This window comes from Diaphorina citri, unplaced genomic scaffold, assembly GCF_000475195.1.
Source record: "Diaphorina citri unplaced genomic scaffold, Diaci psyllid genome assembly version 1.1 scaffold171, whole genome shotgun sequence".
In the NCBI taxonomy this organism is placed as follows: Eukaryota; Metazoa; Arthropoda; class Insecta; order Hemiptera; family Psyllidae; genus Diaphorina; species Diaphorina citri.
The window spans coordinates 131,611-148,780 of record NW_007377608.1 but is presented as its reverse complement, the minus strand read 5'-3'; the positions used below and the strand labels follow the sequence as shown (position 1 = coordinate 148,780).

Sequence of the window (17,170 nt, the reverse complement as noted above, 5' to 3'; positions counted from 1 at the left end):
TTATTTCTCGAAACTATTCGTCTCAATCTAAAAGACAATTAATTGACAAAAACAGGCTGGTTTTTATCACCTGGAATATTTTTTAGTATCATTATTTTTATCGGTGTGGATGTGATGTTGATTAAAAGTTGGTTTTGACTATCAGTAGGCTAGCAATGGCGTACCTACTAACTCCTAGGAGAGGGAGGAATGGTAAAGTGAACCTGTTTTGGTTCTCAACATTATTGAGATAGTCTAGCATTTTTATTTGTCAAAAAAGAAGAAAAAAAACTACCTACCTAATAGGTAGAGGGACATAAACATTTGAAGAAAAAAATCAGACAGGTTTTCCTTCTTTTACCCTCAGACACATTTTATTCAGATTCAGATTCAGATAGAGATTTCCCATTTGCTCTCCACATCTTCTCGGATGTCAAAATAAAGTTCAAAGGATAAGAGGGAAAAAATATGGAACACGAAGTAAAAACTCGACATTTTTTATTGTAAAAGACAAAAGAACCATTAAAAAAGCATAATGAAATTAAAAGGGAGATAACTGAAGATGGGTATTTCATGCATAATTCTGTGACAACTGAAGATTCTGAAGGTACGAATATTTCTCTGACGGCTGCAATGTCACAGAAATGTGTTTTTACACAAGTGTTTATGAACATTGAATTTCTAATTGACTTGGCAGAATAATGGGGTACTTGAGGAGAGGACTTCCAGACTTCTATTTTTACAAAAACAATATTGGCGCTTTATAGGTAGTGTAGGTAACAGACCTATTCTTAAAAATAATAATAATTTCATATTTTATTAATAAAAAAAATACCTCACTTTAATAAATACAAATAGGTAAATAATAATAAAAAAAAATCCTCTCTGCCTACCACAAATAACTAGGTACCTACATTATTTTGTTGTTTCAAGCTGATTTGCAGAACTGAAATACAATGCATCGAAATTTTCACACTTGTCTTTATGGGCTGAGATATCTTAGGTATATGTATATAAACGTAAACAAGGTATAGAAGGGGTTTATTATTTCTTCAATAATAAAAAAAAAACTTTGTAGGTAGGTACCTACATAAAAAGAAAACGGGGACGTTTTCCAGCTACTTTTCTTAAACATATAAATATGTATACCTACGTTTTATGTAAGTATTATCCACACATACCTATGTGTAGATTGTGTAGCTTATACAGGAGGTAAAAACTTAATAGGTAGAGAAAACACATAAAAGGAAGTTACCCACGTAAATAATGTAAAGATTTAATCCCTCTACATAGTTTACCAAGTCGTAGGATTACGAACTCAAGGGTGACTATGAAATCCACTCTGCGGGATTAGGGCACTTAAAAGATCTCATTTGGAGACAACGAAAGCTGTTTAGTGTTTATAGTTGTATACCTACCTAGGTAGGTATGTAACCAACGTCACTGGTGTAAAGATTTAATCCCTCTACATAGTTTACCAAGTCGTAGGATTACGAACTCAAGGGTGACTATGAAATCCACTCTGCGGGATTAGGACACTTAAAAGATCTCATTTGGAGACAACGAAAGCTGTTTATAGTTGTATACCTACCTAAGTAGGTATGTAACCAACGTCAGTGGTGTTGTAGTGGTTAGCGCGGTAGATTCTGGATCTGGAGGTTGGTGGTTCAAGTCCAAGTCAAGTCATAAAATTCAGCGTAGTGTAACGTTTGTGACAAGCATTTATGCTGCACACGGTAAAAAAAAAAAATTCTCTTCTACCTAGTAGCTTACAAGGTAGACATATGCTACCTTCTGAGGCTAAGCTAACTAGGCTGGCTTGAAGTGGCTAGGCTCGTGTTACTTCCACAACAAAAGACAAAGTGCCTCAAATCTATGCATTGGGCAGCTAAGAAGAGGAGCACAAACTTTATAGGTAATAATGTAGAGCTCAGAATAGGTATTAAATGAATTATTTTTCAAAAATAATAATCATAATGAATATTTCGAATATTAAATGGAAAATGGCACAGCACACTCTCATTCGGAGACATAACTTTTTATCACGGGATTCTCTTTCGCTTATCTGTCATTCTAGAAGACAACTCAACCAAGCAAGAAATGACTTTTCTTTTTCTCCTACCTACCTGCCCTAGCAACTCTACCTCCACCTACTGTGCGTATTGTTTACCCCTACTGCTCTTCATATGAACCTATACCTATGTATGTAGAAATAGTAGAATTGTAGATAATGTAGGTATGAGTAATTATTCTGGCCTAATATACATATCTAGTTCCGTCTTCTTTTTCTTCTCCTCCTCCTCATTTTAATTATGAAATAAATGGGATAATGTTCGTTCTCGGAACGGCTGGCTTTCTCCTATCCTGTCTTCCTTCTCTCTTCGATTTCGGGACGATAATACCTACCATAGCAGTTACAGTTCCCTCTGTCAAACCTAACTTCTGGCTTTCGGCTTCCATAAAGACTTTGTACAATTTGTGGCATCTTATCTGAGAGGCAGGGAGCATCGAGTCCGATTCCAAAACACTTTCTCTGAGCCTTATTATCCAACATCATCTGTGATACAAGGATCGAAACTTTCTAGTCTCTTTTTTGCTGTCGTTATCGACGGCATAGGCTCAGCCATTAACCACTCTCAGTACCTACTCTTTGCGGATGATTTCAAACTTTTTAGGAAGATCAGTGGCGACGGTGACTGCCGGTTGTTGCAGGAGGACATATCTTCAGTCAGTTCCTGGTTATCCAATATAAAACTAGCATTCCATCCTAATAAATGTGAGGTTATGACTATAACTAGAAAAAGATCTATGATACATCACGAGTACTGTATAGGCAATGTTCAAATAAGTCGGGTAACAGTTAAAAAGGACCTAGGTGTTACATTTCAAACAAACCTTAAATTTGATCAGCACATAAATAACATCTTATCATCTTCAAACAGTACCCTAGGTCTTATACTTCGCCATTCAAAATTCTTCTCAGACATTGACACCATCATAACACTCTACACGGCTCTTGTGAGAAGTAAGCTCGAGTACGCTGCTGTTATCTGGGCACCTAACCACCAATGTCATATTAAAAGTCTCGAGCAAACTCAAGCAAGATTCGTTAGAGTGTTATTTCTTAAACTAAATGGCTTTTACCCTACTTATCCAACCGCCATTTCCTATAAAGATCTACTTGCACAACTGAGTATTGGTAGGTTGGAATCAAGAAGAAGCCTATACAGACTCATGTTTATACATAACCTATTGAATAACAAAATAGCATGTCCAGGGCTCATAGATAAAATTCAAATCAGAGTACCGAACACCCTCTCCTTAAGAGAAAGAACCGAAGCTAGAGATTATTTTTATATCCATAGAAATTGTTCTCCTGTGTACCTGAACTCTGGAGTCACCGTTGATCTCCTCCCTCATCTGCTTCAACAAACACTCAGTAAACTTAGATTTAGATATTAATGAAAACAAATTTAGGGACAGGTGCAGAGAGATTCTGGATATAGGCTGATGGTCTGTATATGGAGTCTCCCTGTACCTTAATCCTGTCTACGTAATTGCAATTGCCATAATTGCGTGTAGACAGTGACAAAAAATAAAATAAAAATTATTCCTCAAATGGATTATGTCCTCCTGTTTCAGAACTTTCAGACATGAAGAATTTAGTATCTCAGATAATTCTGGTGTCTTGCTGTTTGGTTCTGTGTCATTCTGCATTGTGGCGAAGACCGGGATGTCACAAAGTTGGTAAGTGCTTAGACGAAGACAGCACTTTCTCATTACATTGCATCAGATTTCTTATACGTAGGTATTATTAGAAAGTAAAAATAAAACGACAAATAATTCTTGGTAGGTACTTAAGTACGTACTTGGATTTTTTAACGTCACCAACATGAAAAATGAGGAAAATAGAAGTTCTTTTTGAAAAATACCTACATAGCATGCTTGGAATTGCACTAATATTTAATGGATATTCTCGGTAATTATTGTGTAACCAATACCTAAGTATAAATATGTATAGGTACACTTTTATTACATAATGTTTTGTCATGTCCCTTAGACTTGGTCTTTTTTAAGGACAGGGTGGACATTTGTCGAGAGAGAGAGAGAGAGAGAGAGGGAGAGAGAGAAAAATCAGAGTACAACACCCTCTCCTTAAGAGAAAGAACCGAAGCTAGAGATTATTTTTATATCCATAGAAATTGTTCTCCTGTGTACCTGAACTCTGGAGTCACCGTTGATCTCCTCCCTCATCTGCTTCAACAAACACTCAGTAAACTTAGATTTAGATATTAATGAAAACAAATTTAGGGACAGGTGCAGGGAGATTCTGGATATAGGCTGATGGCCTGTATATGGAGTCTCCCTGTACCTTAATCCTGTCTACGTAATTGCAATTGCCATAATTGCGTGTAGACAGTGACAAAAAATAAAATAAAAATTATTCCTCAAATGGATTATGTCCTCCTGTTTCAGAAATTTCAGACATGAAGAATTTAGTATCTCAGATAATTCTGGTGTCTTGCTGTTTGGTTCTGTGTCATTCTGCATTGTGGCGAAGACCGGGATGTCACAAAGTTGGTAAGTGCTTAGACGAAGACAGCACTTTCTCATTACATTGTATCAGATTTCTTATACGTAGGTATTATTAGAAAGTAAAAATAAAACGACCAATAATTCTTGATACTTAAGTACGTACTTGGATTTTTTAACGTCACCAACATGAAATGAGGAAAATAGAAGTTCTTTTTGAAAAATACCTACATAGCATGCTTGGAATTGCACTAATATTTAATGGATATTCTCGGTAATTATTGTGTAACTAATACCCAAGTATATGTATAGGTACACTTTTATTACATAATGTTTTGTCATGTCCCTTAGACTTGGTCTTTTTTAAGGACAGGATGGACATTTGTCGAGAGAGAGAGAGAGAGAGGGAGAGAGAGAAAGAGAGAGAACGTCACCAACATGAAATGAGGAAAATAGAAGTTCTTTTTGAAAAATACCTACATAGCATGCTTGGAATTGCACTAATATTTAATGGGTATTCTCGGTAATTATTGTGTAACCAATACCTAAGTATATGTATAGGTACACTTTTATTACATTATGTTTTGTCATGTCCCTTAGACTTGGTCTTTTTTAAGGACAGGGTGGACATTTGTCGAGAGAGAGAAAGAGAGAGAGAGAGTCTGATAAGGTGATAATGATAGGGATAGAGTTAAAGATAACGGGGGTATCGCACACTTTCTCGATTTCAAACCTTTTAAGGTAATTGAAATTTAACAGAATTAGTTGTTAAGAGGTCAACTTTTCCCGTCAGAAGCGGAGTTAACCACGGGCCCTGGGCCTTTATGAGAAACGGGATTAAAATTTTGTCCCCGGAATAGTCACAAAAATGCTCATGATCGACCTGAAACTCCTGAAAGGTCACTAATCGAGATTCATACCACAAAGCTTGTTGCATCCAGAGGTTTACATAACATAGGTATTTATGTACCTCCAACCACGTCAATCAGAACCTAATTACCTACCTAAAATACCAGTTCATTCAATATTTCAAATTCACAGATTTCGCAGCCTTTTAGCAGGTAAAGCTATACAATACAGTGGTACAGCGCTACAGTTTGTGTGAACGCCGTGTAACTATTTGAGTATGCAATACGCAACACACAAAAGATTAGCGGAGATGTCACATTTACTTTCAAGATTAGTGGAGATGTCAGATTTACCTTTTTTGTCCGCAGGTCACACTCGCTCAGTGTCGATTCCAGAGTGTGTTGAGTTCAATCTGACTACCAATGCATGTCGCGGGTTCTGCGAGTCTTGGTCTGTGCCATCCTCCACTGATACGTTGCAGGTTAATCCACATCAGAGTATCACTTCATTCGGTGAATGTTGCAACATGATTGAGACTGAAGTTGTAAGTGAAGGATTTCTATTTCTAGAGGTTTGACGTCACTTTAGGTAGTAGGTAGATGACTATAACAGGTCTTTTGTGACGGTGGTTCTACTCGTCCATTTGGCCACAAGCTAGCAGTTCTTTGTTATTGGATAGTAAACTCCTTCCCTGAAAAGTAGTATCACTTCATTCGGTGAATGTTGCAACATGATTGAGACTGAAGTTGTAAGTGAAGGATTTCTATTTCTAGAGGTTTGACGTCACTCTAGGTAGTAGGTAGATGACTATAACAGGTCTTTTGTGATGGTGGTTCTACTCGTCCATTTGGCCACAAGCTAGCAGTTCTTTGTTATTGGAAAGTAAACTCCTTCCCTGAAAAGAAATGGGCAATTAGGATACAATTTTTAATGGTCTAGCTTTTAGAGGCATTTTTTTTAAGTTCCCTTAGGAGGACGAACTATTACTTTTCCCCACCTACCTTAACGATTCAAACTTCAAACTATGTAGACTATTGGTGGATTTCACCAACGACTTAATGAGAGATTTAACTAATGGGACAAATTTCAATGATAAAAAAAGGAGTTTTTCATGATCCAAACAGGAGTTTTTAAAAACTCCTCCTTTTTGGATCACTGAAAACTCTTATTTGGATAATTGGAAAAATAATAAAACTTTTGCTGTTGATTTAAGAAAATCGTCAAGAAAGACGAAAAATTGTTCTAGATTTTTTCCCCTATGAAACACTCCATCAGAAACACACTTCTCCTCTAGAAGTGATGCTTTCGCCCGAAATACACACTTTTAGTAGTCATTCCCGAATCTAGCAGGGCGGACTTCTCTTTGAGTAGCCACCCGTACCTCATGCTTGTCGTCTGAGGGAGGGCGTACTTCTGAGAAGGATCCAAGGACAGGCGATTCTTCAGGTAAGTTGAACGGGAGTCGTCATAGTGATATGAGGGACCTTGAATGAAGGGAAGACGATTAGGTGAGGCAAGAGACCAGGAGGTCCTGTTTTTAAAGCGATAACTATTTTCAACTAGAGTTAGAGCAAGGTTGGACATCAGCAACATTTTTTCAGCCCTTAGAAGGTCTGTTAAGCTAACAGCCTGTCAAGTTCCATTTGATTTCTATAGGTTTGACAAGGATGTCATGCTAACAGTCCAACAGGCTGTTCGGGGCTAAAAAGTAAGTTCATGAAACCCACAGTTTGTGACATATGAAAAAAAAAACTATCTCTACTGGTTTTACTTTTTTTTTCGTAGAACTACTCAGTCAATGAGTCAGATCCTAAATATAATCTAACTCACTCTTCAACTCCCTAACAGCCCTAACTATATAGGTATATTTAGGGCTTTTGTTTTACAAAGGTTTCCCCTTGAAGGCCTAAAAAGGGACTTTGAAGTATTATACCTATCTGAGGTACTTATGTAGGATAGTAGGAATATCTGTGAATGTAGTGTAGACTTTTAGGTCTTTCCCGGAACCAATTCGGAATAAACTCAAAACACTCAATTCTTTGTTTTAGTTGCTGTTATTCCTGTGGTACTCATGTGAAATGTGAATGAGTGAATGGATCTCGTTCTTATAATATAAGATTTTCATTTACTTACCAACCAGTTTTCCGTTATTCCTGTGGTACTCATTTCTGTGGTACTATTGCTGTTATTCCTGTGGTACTTAAGTTGACCTGTGTTACATACTTTTGACCCTTTAAAGACAAATAACATAAGAACATTCAAGATTTACTTGCTTTTGCGTTCGTTCCCATTGCAATAATTCAAACTGTTTCCTTGGCAAGCCCAATTCAAGCGGAAAAACCTAGAAAGCATAAATTCTGGGACACCCTTTATTCCGACGTGACTTAGTTTTGTATTCGATACTATTGTTATTCCTGTGGTACTCATTTCTGTGGTACTATTGCTGTTATTCCTGTGGTACTTAAGTTGACCTGTGTTACATACTTTTGACCCTTAAGACAAATAACATAAGAACATTCAAGATTTACTTGCTTTTGCGTTCGTTCTCATTGCAGTTCCAACTGTGTCCTTGGCAAGCCCAATTCAAGCGGAAAAACCTAGAAAGCATAAATTCTGGGACACCCTTTACTCCGACGTGACTTAGTTTTGTATTTACTTTACCTTGGGGATACAATGTCCGATACCTATACGGGTATTCGATACTATAAGTAGATACACATCAATAGCATAAGTAGATACACAGTAGAAGTATCTACATTCTACATAGGATAAATAATACAATCTGAATGTGTATGTAAACTGAAATAACTGAATGTCATAAGCATAATCATGTTGACAAAACATCTGGAATAACAAATGCCACTTCTGTATCTAGACACATACTTGTATTATTCTCACGTGTTGTCATATCATTAAAAGTTGACCGAGTGCGTTGTACAAGTTGAAATTGATTTGTTCTATTTGGGTCCTTTACGGGAAGGGATAAGGGAGAAATGTTGGGAGAAGGGAGCGTAATATGTATAAAATGGGATAGAACATTAAGGGTTAGCATTAAGGGATGTTTTGAGAAAGGAGCATAAGTTATTGTAAAATGGGATAAGTTAGCAAGAAATGTTTTGAGAAGGGAGCGTGAGTTCTGTTATTGTAAAATGGGATAAGTTAGCATTAACAATTTTTTTGAGAAACGAGCATTTTAAATTCCTTATTGTAAAATGCGATAAGATAGCATTGAAGAATGTTTTCAAAAAGGAGCATAAGTTATTGTAAAATGGGATAAGATAGGTACCTAGCATTAAGGAATGTTAGAATCCGGAGAATATGGACGGAACTGTGAAAACGCTTTTTTTTTATTAACATTTATTAAAGTGTGCTAACATAAACATAAGATTTCCAATTAAAAATTAAAACCCGTCCTTCGAAGAGTTAAAATTAAAACTTATCAAACCCCTGCATCAAAAATACGACCACTTTTATTAGTGTCTTTGCTATTTATCTGATTTATATTTAAATTAATGGAAACATAGGACATGCAAACAGAATTTCATTATCTTCATACACAAAAGGCCCACTCAGATGCTTAGATGTAGGGGCAAACAGTCCTAAAAGATGGGTTAAGGCTGGACAAATCTATAACATGCATAGAACATAGGTAAACAGTCCTAAAAGATGGGTTAAGGCTGGACAAATCTAGAATATGGGAGCATAGAACAGAAACATTCAGCAAAATGAGAAACTTGTATTTCGCAGGTAAAGAAAACCATGAGAAAACTCAATATTTCCTCTACAAGTTTTCACGTGGAATAGTGCTTTCATTCTTCGTTCTAGTGAAGACAAGTGTTTCCCTTCTATCTACGCGTATTCACACGTGTCCATTTTCCCGTCCTTATTTGTCCTGGAGAAATATTTGAACAAGAGTTCTCTTCTCGTCACTATCAAAATGTCTTTTTACTAGAAAAAAGAGCAAATGAAGTGAGTCCTTTGTTTTACTCGACATTTTTTTCCAACAGTGAAGAAAATTCCGTGTACCTAGGTAAGTATTGGTATTTTTTGGCTCCATTGCCTTTGGGTTTTTGGGATTTTTCTGAGAAATGCCTACATTTACCCATACATACGATTATAGATATGTAGATATGCATACTCCCTACCTATATCTTTGTATTGGGATCTCCATCATGCTGGAGCTATTGTTTTTCATACCCATTGCCCCATCCCACTACAAAACGCTATACAAAAGTTTGTATAGGCTACCAAGGTACGTAAATATAATCGCAGCATTTTTTTAATCAATAGGTGCTGGGTATTAGGCTACAATATCGAGGGCTTAAAAAGTCGTTAAACCTATTTTGAATAATAATAAAATTAAAAAAAAAAAAACGTAAGCCTAACATGAAATGCTCGTACCTCCCTATGAGAATATTATTATCGCCACGAGTTACATAAAATAAAGACCATACTATGTAGATAGCTACCAGACCCAGAGCATACCTCGTGGTTGATCTTTTCCAAATAAACCAGAGGACCCACTGCTTTTCTCGTAGTAATTTACACCCCTCTACTAGGGTTTTCAAGAGTTATTTAGTCCACTACATATTTTAATAGTCAGGTAAGCCAAAAGTGCGTAGCTTGATAACTTTTGGTTGAATTGAATTGCATCCATTAGTGTTATTAGATACCTATTAGAAATTAGATACAATCACATACGAGTAAATAGTAAAATATGTACATAGGTGGTGGCGTAGAGTAGATATATACCTATTAGATACCTTATTATGTGGATGGGAAGTGTAGGTGTAGGTGTTCTAGATCACATCCTTATTTTTAAAGGAAAGTTTATCAAAGTGAACGGTGCAAGAAGGAGATAAAAACTGAAACTGCACCAGAAAAGTTTCCAAATATTTCATAACTATTCTCATAACACAGAAAGTTTTGCAATTATATCTTGAAACTATTCGTCTCAATCTAAAGGACAATTAATTGATGAAAACAGGCTGGTTTTTATCACCTCGAATATTTTTTATTATCATTATTTTTATCGGTGTGGATGTGGAGTTGGTTTGTTGGTTAAAAGTTGGTTTTGACTATCAGTAGGCTAACAATGGCGTAGTCCTACCTACTAACTCCTAGGAGAGGGAGGAATGGTGAAGTGAACCTGTTTTGGTTCTCAACATTATTGAGATAGGCTAGCATTTTTATTTGTCAAAAAAGAAGAAAAAAACTACCTACCTAATAGGTAGAGGGACCTAAACATTTGAAGAAAAAAATCAGACAGGTTTTTCTTCCTTTTTCAGACACATTTTATTCAGATTCAGATAGAGATTTCCCATTTGCTTTCCACATCTTCTCGGATGTCAAAATAAAGTTCAAAGGAGGGAAAAAATATGGAACATGAAGTAAAAACTCGACATTTTTTATTGTAAAAGACAAAAGAACCATTAAAAAAGCATAATAAAATTAAAAGAAAGATAACTGAAGATGATAGTAATAAACCATTTCATGCATAATTCTGTGACAACTGAAGGTACGAACATTTCTCTGACGGCTGCAATGTCACAGAAATGTGTTTTTACACAAATGTTTATGAACATTGAATTTCTAATTGACTTGGCAGAATAATGGGGTACTTGAGGACTTCCAGACTTCTATTTTTACAAAAACAATATTGGCGCTTTATAGGTAGGTACTTTTCATTTCTGATTTAAAGTGGATATTTTTTAACACTGATTTTTTTATATATATTTTTTTTATTTTTATTATTATTATTATTTTTTTTCCTTGAGATTTTCCTTTGTCTTTTCTAATGAAATTTTATGGATATGGGGGATGTTCGTTTTGTTGTCTTCAATGAAGAAGCACAATGCTAATGTCAATTGCCTTTTTAATGACATTTCAAGACGGCAGGATAGCTTTTATGTGTCTGCATAAATTTGGGACAGATGAAGTCGCTTCTTTTTTTGTTCGCAATGGTTCCTATTTTTAGATTTTTTCTTTCGAGACAAAAAATTCAAAACATGATCGTCATATTTACATCAGCCCTTACTTCTAATATCCATTTTCCATGTAGATACCTAGTTACCTAGTTATAATTAAGTGCGCATCGTAGGTAAATAGTGCCTATAACTTCATGCTGTAGGTAAATAGGTAAGGTACCTATTTAATCATCATCAAAGGTCATAAACTGAACTTTCTAGGAAATGTTGTGAAAAAAAAACTCGAGTTTTTCATGGCTTCAAAGTGACCTTTGTTTTAAAAATAACCAAGTTTTATTTTCGTAGGTAAATGAATAAGAGGGAAATGTGCAACCCTAGTCTAAAATTACGTCACTCCGCTTTGAGGGTGGTGAAAAAAAGTTCTGTTGTTTTACGTGAAAAAGAAGTTTTTTACTCACTATTATTTATGTAGGTTCGTACCTACACTTATTCCTACCAAATAACATTGGCGTCAAAGTACTTAGGCGGTCATTAGTTACTCTGGTGTCAAAGTCAGCTAGAAACAAAAGTTGTTTACAAAAATTGTGAAGAATTAGGAAAATACATAGGAAAGGAATTTTATTAAATTTTATTTGTGTTGAGCATTATGAATGCTAGTCACAAAATGTCGTTCCAAGAAAAATATATCTCGATGTTTTGTATGACTTCACATGGAATGGAACCACCAACCTCCAGATCCAAAGGCCATTACGTATTGTTCAAAACAAAGTAAGCCAAAGAAAGTCCCTCTTGAAAAAAAAAAAAAAAATGTGATTTAGTGATTCCTCCGGAACTATTAGCTAAACGTATTAAACTGCTGGTTTCCACTTTTCATGGATGCTTAATCTCTTTTTCCAAAACTCTTGCTACTATGTATGTACATCTCAACAGGGCAATATCATTATCGAATATAAACACTTTCTCGATTTCAAACCTTTTAAGGTAATTGAAATTTAACAGAATTAGTTGTTAAGAGGTCAACTTTTCCCGTCAGAAGCGGAGTTGACTACGGGCCCTGGGCCTTTATGAGAAACGGGATTAAAATTTTGTCCCCGGAATAGTCACAAAAATGCTAATGATCGACCTGAAACTCCTGAAAGGTCACTAATCGAGATTCACACCACAAAGCTTGTTACTTAAATCCAGAGGTTTACATAACATAGGTATTTATGTACCTCCAACCACGTCAATCAGAACCTAATTACCTAAAATACCAGTTCATTCAATGTTTCAAATTCACAGATTTCGCAGCCTTTTAGCAGGTAAAGCTAAACTGAAATAACTGAATGTCATAAGCATAATCATGTTGACAAAACATCTGGAATAACAAATGCCACTTCTGTATCTAGACACATACTAGTATTATTCTCACGTGTTGTCATATCATTAAAAGTTGACCGAGTGCGTTGTACAAGTTGAAATTGATTTGTTCTATCTGGGCAATATACGGGAAGGGATAAGGGAGAAATGTTGGGAGAAGGGATCATAATATGTATAAAATGGGATAGAACATTAAGGGTTAGCATTAAGGGATGTTTTGAGAAAGGAGCATAAGTTATTGTAAAATAGGATAGAATATAAACAATTCAATAGAAAAGAAAGAAGAAGGGTGGAAAATATCGGAGGTACCTACCTACTTTTGATTACACAACAGATACCTAACTGACAGCGAGGGAATTGGGTCGAGCTTTTCGAGTAGGTAAAAACAATGTGAGAGAAAAAAGTGCTACTATAAGAAGAAGAATAAAAAGGGGAAAAAGAAGAATATTCTTGGAATAATAAGAAGAAGGAAGAGGAGGTGGAAGAGAAGAAGGAGGGGAAAAAGAAGAACATTCCTTGAAGAAGAGAAGAAGAAAGAGGAGGAGCAGAAGAAGAAAAAGAAGAAGAAGAATTGAATTGAAACATGACAAGAAGAAGAAGATGAAGAAGAAAAATAATAAGGAGGAAGAGAAGAAGAAGGAGGAGGAGGAGAAGAAGAAGGAGGAGGAGAAGAAGAAGGAGGAGGAGGAGCAGAAGAAGAAGAAGAAGAAGAAGAAGACGGATGACGGAACATAACAAGAAGGAAGAGAGAAAGAAGATGATTAAGAAGAAGAAAAAGGTGATATAGAAGAAGAAGGAGAAGAAAAATGAGGAGAAGGAAAAGAAGAGAAAGGAGGAAGAGGAAGAAGACGGAACAAAACAAGAAGGAGATGAAGAAGACGAAGAAGAAAAAAAAGGGAAAGTTCAACTCGAAACATTAATTTCTCGTCAGTCTTTTTTTCCCTTGAAATTTGAAACGTGTTGAATGACAACAATAGAATAGAAACAATTCAATAGAAAAGAAAGAAGAAGGGTGGAAAATATCGGAGGTACCTACCTACTTTTGATTACACAACAGATACCTACTGACAGCGAGGGAATTGGGTCGAGCTTTTCGAGTACCTACCTAGGTAAAAACAATGTGAGAGAAAAAAGTGTTACTATAAGAAGAAGAATAAGAAGGGGGGAAAGAAGAATATTCTTGGAATAAGAAGAAGAAGGAAGAGGAGGTGGAAGAGAAGAAGGAGGGGAAAAAGAAGAACATTCCTGATGGAAGAAGAAAGAGGAGGAGGAGAAAAAGAAGAAGAAGAAAAATTGAATTGAAACATGGCAAGAAGAAGAAGATAAAGAAGAAAAATAATAAGGAGGAGGAGAAGAAGAAGAAAAAGAAGAAGAAGGAGGAGGAGGAAGAAAAGAAGAAGGAGGAGGAGAAGAAGAAGAAGAAGAAGAAGAAGAAGGAGAAGAAGAAGAAGGAGGAGGAGAAGAAGAAGGAGACGGAACATAACAAGAAGGAAGAGAGAAAGAAGATGATTAAGAAGAAGAAAAAGGTGATATAGAAGAAGAAGGAGAAGAAAAATGAGGAGAAGGAAAAGAAGAGAAAGGAGGAAGAGCAAGAAGAAAGAGAAGACGGAACAAAACAAGAAGGAGATGAAGAAGACGAAGAAGAAAAAAAAAGGGAAAGTTCAACTCGAAACATTAATTTCTCGTCAGTCTTTTTTTCCCCCCTTGAAATTTGAAACGTGTTGAATGACAACATTATTGCGTCACACCGTCAGGACTCAAATACTTTTCTTCTCATTCACCTTAGCCATCAGCATCCGATTTCAACTCCTAATTGTCCCCCCAAAAAATTTAGAGATTTCATTTATTTATCCATTTATTTACTTATTTATATCTTGAGGAAGGGGGAATGAGGAAGGTAAAAAACAGGGGAAATGGGGAAGGTATAATTATTTGAAGGAGATGTTTTCTCCTTCAAGGGAAAGAAGAGGGGGAGGTAAAGAATCTATATTATTTTATACAAGAAAAAGGAGGTATTGCAAGGAAAGAATTACGTCAATTGTTAAGTAAAAGTGGTGAGGGTGCCATATGAGCAAGTTTCCCCTAAATGCAACCTAGGCATAGGTACTTTTTTTAACAAGTCTTTTTAAAAAGTAATATTTTTATTTCGTTTATTTTTCTGTATCAACACGCGTCTTGAAAAATGTAATGGAAAATGATATTGCAAGGAAAGAATTACGTCAATTGTTAAGTAAAAGTGGTGAGGGTGCCATATGAGCAAGTTTCCCCTAAATGCAACCTAGGCATACTTTTTTTAACAAGTCTTTTTAAAAAGTAATGTTTTTATTTCGTTTATTTTTCTGTATCAACACGCGTCTTGAAAAATGTAATGGAAAATGATAAAAAGAAGAAGAAGAAAAAGAAGAAGAAGAAGAAGAAGAAGAAAACATGGAAATTTCAATGAAAAATATCCTGGGCGGTTTAAGAATCAAGGGATTCGAAGGAAAAGAGTGTCAATACTGTCAATAGGATGAAGTCCCACAATTTAAAACTCTTATTCCAGCTTGTATTTTTTAATAAAAATCTTGAGCCGCAAAAAAAGAAGAAGAAGAAAACATGGAAATTTCAATGAAAAATATCCTGGGCGGTTTAAGAATCAAGGGATTCGAAGGAAAAGAGTGTCAATAGGATGAAGTCCTACAATTTAAAACTCTTATTCCAGCTTGTATTTTTTAATAAAATTCTTGAGCCGCAAAACTCTCTTCAACTGAAGGCTGCCACTGCAGCCTTTTTAAATTCGAATTAAGAGATAAATAGATTTTAATGAATCAAGGAATTCTTGACTTCAGACGTAGGCAAAGAAGAAAAAAATGAAATGTACCTAGGTATTTGATTCTAGAGGGGTTATATTTTCTAGACGTCTGTTTGAAATCTTTGTTTTAATATTACAGCAAATTGTTTTCGGTTGTATACTCGTATAAGTGTAGGTAACAGACCTATTCTTAAAAATAATAATAATTTCATATTTTATTAATAAAAAAATACCTCACTTTAATAAATACAAATAAATAAAAAAATACCTCTCTGCCTACCACAAATAACTACCTACATTTGTTGTTTCAAGCTGATTTGCAGAACTGAAATACAATGCATCGAAATTTTCACACTTGTCGTTATGGGCTGAGATATCTTAGGTATATGTATATTAGACGTAAACAAGGTATAGAAGGGGTTTATTATTTCTTTAATAAAAAAAAAACTTTGCAGGTAGGTACATAAAAAGAAAACGGGGACGTTTTCCAGCTACTTTTCTTAAACATATAAATATGTATACCTACGTGTTATGTAAGTATTATCCACACATACCTATGTGTAGCTTCCAACCCCCCCCCCCCCCCTTATTCCTTACCTACCAATCAATCGAACTCAGTCCTTCCGTGATATTTCTGTTTCAGATTGAAGTTCTTGTGTCATGCCTGGATGGAATTAAGACTTTGTCCTTCAAATCTGCTGTGACCTGCGATTGCTATCACTGCAAAAAAGACTAAAGTCGAAGATTCGGCTCCTTCCAATCAAGATCGGTCTAAAAGCTTATCAACTTTGATAATTTATTACCTATCTCATTATAATAATATTCTAACTTTTTTGATCTCACAACTTAAAAGCAAATAATGGTCTTCTTTGGAAACAAATTCCCAATCTAACTTTTTTTTAATCTTCCATAATTATTTCCAATTATTTTTATAACTTTTATCTGAAATCCTATTATTTGTAAAATTGGAGTTCGGAGTGCTCTCAGCCTCTTGAGGACAATTGAGTACCTATTTTAATCGAGTAGCGACCAGTGGTGGCATTACCAGTCTAAAAAGATTATTGAAATGTAGAAATTAGACTGGTGTATCTTGAATGACAAATTAAGGAAAATTAAAAAGGGGATATTCAATCAAATACCTATCTGAACGCTGACGTGATTAAAGTATTTATTTTTAAAATTTTCATTTACTTACCAACCAGTTTTCCGCCAAGCATAGATTATCAAGTTTTCCTTATAAAATTATTTTTAATGTACCTATCTACCTACCTATTCCTAATCTATTTTCCCCCCATTTATACCCTATTTTATTGTACAATACCTTTAGGTACCTAATGCTAATAATGTAGATTATATTTATTTTAATAAAAACATAATCAATAAATAAATATTTCGTTTTATTTTATTTATTTATGTATAAGTACATAATTATGTAGGTGGATATTTAAATAAGTAGAGACTAATGTGCATACGTAACAATGCATAATGTATGCAACTGCCTACTAAATATTTTTAGAAAGATGATGGATGACTTTGCTAGAATAGAAAGTAGAAAGTATTGTGCTGTCTCCGCCAACGCAGGATAAATCCATGATTAAAACATTAGGTACTTTCTAAGGTTTTAGACAAACATATTTCTCCATCAGTGCTGGAGTATCATTAAAAAAAATTATGGGTGAGTTTCACCAACTTTTTTTAAGAGTTTTGACAAGGGAAACTGTAACTGCTAAGG

At 35.2% G+C, this 17,170-nt stretch overlaps 1 protein-coding gene across 1 annotated transcript; it reads left to right on the top strand.

Moving 5' to 3' along the window:
* The first annotated feature begins 552 nt into the window (after nt 1-552).
* Nucleotides 553-16,697, top strand: LOC103505396 (thyrostimulin alpha-2 subunit). Its single transcript, XM_008469726.3, has 6 exons — nt 553-586; nt 2,963-3,095; nt 3,622-3,726; nt 4,451-4,560; nt 5,730-5,905; nt 16,082-16,697. Exons 1-6 carry the CDS (start codon nt 553-555, stop codon nt 16,172-16,174), a joined length of 651 nt encoding a protein of 216 aa, XP_008467948.1. The 3' UTR covers nt 16,175-16,697.
* Nucleotides 16,698-17,170: the final 473 nt, after the last annotated feature.